At 32.2% G+C, this 2,994-nt stretch overlaps 1 protein-coding gene across 1 annotated transcript; it reads right to left on the bottom strand.

Annotated features, from left to right (window-relative positions):
* Window positions 1–162: 162 nt before the first annotated feature.
* On the bottom strand, window positions 163–1,104 carry LOC116092092 (olfactory receptor 8K3-like). Its single transcript, XM_031373449.1, has one exon. It carries the CDS (start codon window positions 1,102–1,104, stop codon window positions 163–165), a length of 942 nt encoding a protein of 313 aa, XP_031229309.1.
* Window positions 1,105–2,994: the final 1,890 nt, after the last annotated feature.

The following is a 2,994-nucleotide window of genomic DNA, read 5'->3' on the forward strand; positions in this document are numbered from 1 at the left end:
AGAGAGAGAGAGAGAGAGAGAGAGAGAGAGAGGGAGGAATATATAATGTATATATATACATTATATATTCCTCTTAAAGACCATATCTTCTACTTTCCTTTCATGGATACTTATTTCACTGTTGTTATGCTAGTTTGGATAACTTTTAACAGTATAGAAATTCTATGAGACAAGATTGTGTATCTTTTCCAAGGCTTTTTTGAGGACATCTTTCACATCTTTGTTCCTCAAGGTGTATATTAAGGGATTCAACATGGGGATAACCTGGGTGTAAAAGATGGAAGTCACATTACCAGTGTCAATGGAGTGAGTGGATGTAGGTTGCAAATACATAAATATCAAAGTCCCATAAAAGACGATGACTACTGTTAGGTGGGACCCACATGTAGAGAAAGCCTTCCATTTGCCCTCAGCAGAGTTAATCCTTAGAATTGCCATAAGGATAAGTAGATACGACCCAATTATTATGAGAAGAGTTGAAAGCAAATTAACAGCTGAGAATATTAAAATTATCACCTCAATTTCATGAGTGTTTGAGCAGATCAAAGGTAACAAAGGGAGAATATCACAGTAGAAATGACTGATGACATTGTAGCCACAGAAGGATAAAATGAAAATCTTTACATTAACTAGAAGTGAGACAATTATACTATAGAGATAGGGAATGGTGACTAGTATCCAACATACTTTTTGTGACATAATAACAGTGTAGAGGAGTGGTTTACAGATGGCCACATAACGGTCATAAGACATTGCAGAGAGAATAAAAAATTCACTAACAATGAACATACTAAGGAGAGATGACTGGATAGCACAACCATAAAATGATATTGTATTTTGATCTACAAGAAGATTGCTTAGCATTTTTGGTCCCACAGCTGTTGAATAACCAAGATCTGTAGTAGCAAGGTTTCTGAGAAAGAAATACATGGGTGTTTGCAGCCTGGAATCAATCATGGTAAGGATAATCATGCCCAAGTTGCCAACCAGTGAGGTCAGATAAATGATGAGGAACAGTCCAAACAATGGGACCTGAAGCTCAGGGTGGTAAGTGAAGCGCACCAGGATGAATTCAGTCACTGTTGTGAGATTGTATTTCTCCATTAGAGATGATAAGAAACCCTGTTCTGAATAGAGGCACTAACATCAGTAATTTTCAAATATAGAATTATTTTATTTTTCAAACTAATATAAATTATATATTTCTTATAAAATATTTGAATATGAATCCATCTGTACAAAAATAGCATACATATAGAATTGTATCACATCATTGCCTATAATAATTTTCTTTGCCAATTAAAACATGAGTCATATTTATCTCACATTTAGTGTAAAATTAAGAGAGGGAATTATGCCCTTTGTCAAATACCTCAAACATGTATAGCTTAAAATCTTAATATTGTAACACTGATAAACCTTGCTTGGCAGGCTCATGTAGTAAATTAAATGTATTAGATGGGAAGAAAAAAATAAATCTTCAAAAACTGTAGAAGTTTGAAATTTCACAGACTTTGATAAAAATTATTGTCTTTTTAAGCTTATTTCTGATATAAACAAAATTATATTTTTACATAATTTCATTTTGTTATGCTACATAACATTCATGCCAATTATAGTATACACATCTACTGAGAGTTTTTCAATAATTTAGGCCCTCTGGTTACATATATAGATGTGTAAAATCTTAAAACTTATAACTAAGACAGCATCATCATAACATTTATTCAATGCATTTTAGGTGAATTATTGAAAATATTGTAGCACATCACACTTGGAGTTGTCCTTATTTGAAGAAAAAATAAACCATGAATCATATCTATGCAATCATCTTGCACCTTGACCTAGTGTACAGAAACATACATTTGAAAATAATTCATCATGAATAAAATATCTTCTAAGCATAAACAGAACTAATACAACCTTGTACTTTTTACTAAAATGATGAACAGAGGCTAAATATGGGATTCTGTGCTCAGCAACCACAGTCCACAAATATGATAATCATTAGTTCAAAGAGTCATTGGTTATAGTAACTTACCTGAAAGAATTTCCCTCATATATGGATGTGCATACACCGTAAGAGACTTTTGTTTTTGGTTAGATCTAAAAAAGATAAGCAAATGAGAAACTGGTCATTAAACACATGAGAAATACAGCTATCCTAGCATCTACCTTTACCACCCAATGATAAAAAATCTAACAAGTCTGTTATTTAGGATTCTATCTCTATATCCATTTTTAGTATAATAAAATAACTGGATACAATTTTCCTTCATTATATAATTTAATATTTCACTGATGGATAATTTTTAGTATAATTCATACATATATTTATATAAGAAATGTATATGTTATAGCTCAGAACTGATCTAGGAAGATATGAAGAAATTTTTAATAAATGAAAGAAAATATACTTAAATTGGTTTTATGATGATGACTTGTCAAAATTTCTCTTGGATAAACAACATTTTTGATAGAGAATATATGTATTTAAAGGTTAACAACAAATGTGACTGTTTCCTATTGTTTGATTGATTGTGATACATAAACACCATAATGGAGGTGAAAAAGAAAATGTAGGTGGCATTTGAAATGATTCATTGGTGTAACAGAAAAGCCTCCTGTTCTGTTAACAGGAGATCATGTTCCTAATATGATACAGAACACAGTGCAAATAACTCTAATCTCAGGAGGAGATCACTGTAAAAATTCCAAGAAAATGGCAAGTATAGGTGCCTGTGGATTGTAACATAGTTATTCAGTACCTTGTGGCTAATATCCATGTACAAGTGAGTAAATACAATTAGTGTCTTTCTGGGTCTGTGTTATCTCTCCCAGGATGATATTTTCTAGGTCCATCCACTTGCCTGTACATTTCATGATGTCTTTGAAGGTTTCAAGATTGGCAACAAGCAACTTTTGTGTAGTGGAACCATCCCTGGAAAAGTTCCTCATCTTCTTTTGAGAGAAACAGAGTTTGTATCTCACAAA

This window comes from Mastomys coucha, unplaced genomic scaffold, assembly GCF_008632895.1.
Source record: "Mastomys coucha isolate ucsf_1 unplaced genomic scaffold, UCSF_Mcou_1 pScaffold15, whole genome shotgun sequence".
Classification (NCBI taxonomy): domain Eukaryota; kingdom Metazoa; phylum Chordata; class Mammalia; order Rodentia; family Muridae; genus Mastomys; species Mastomys coucha.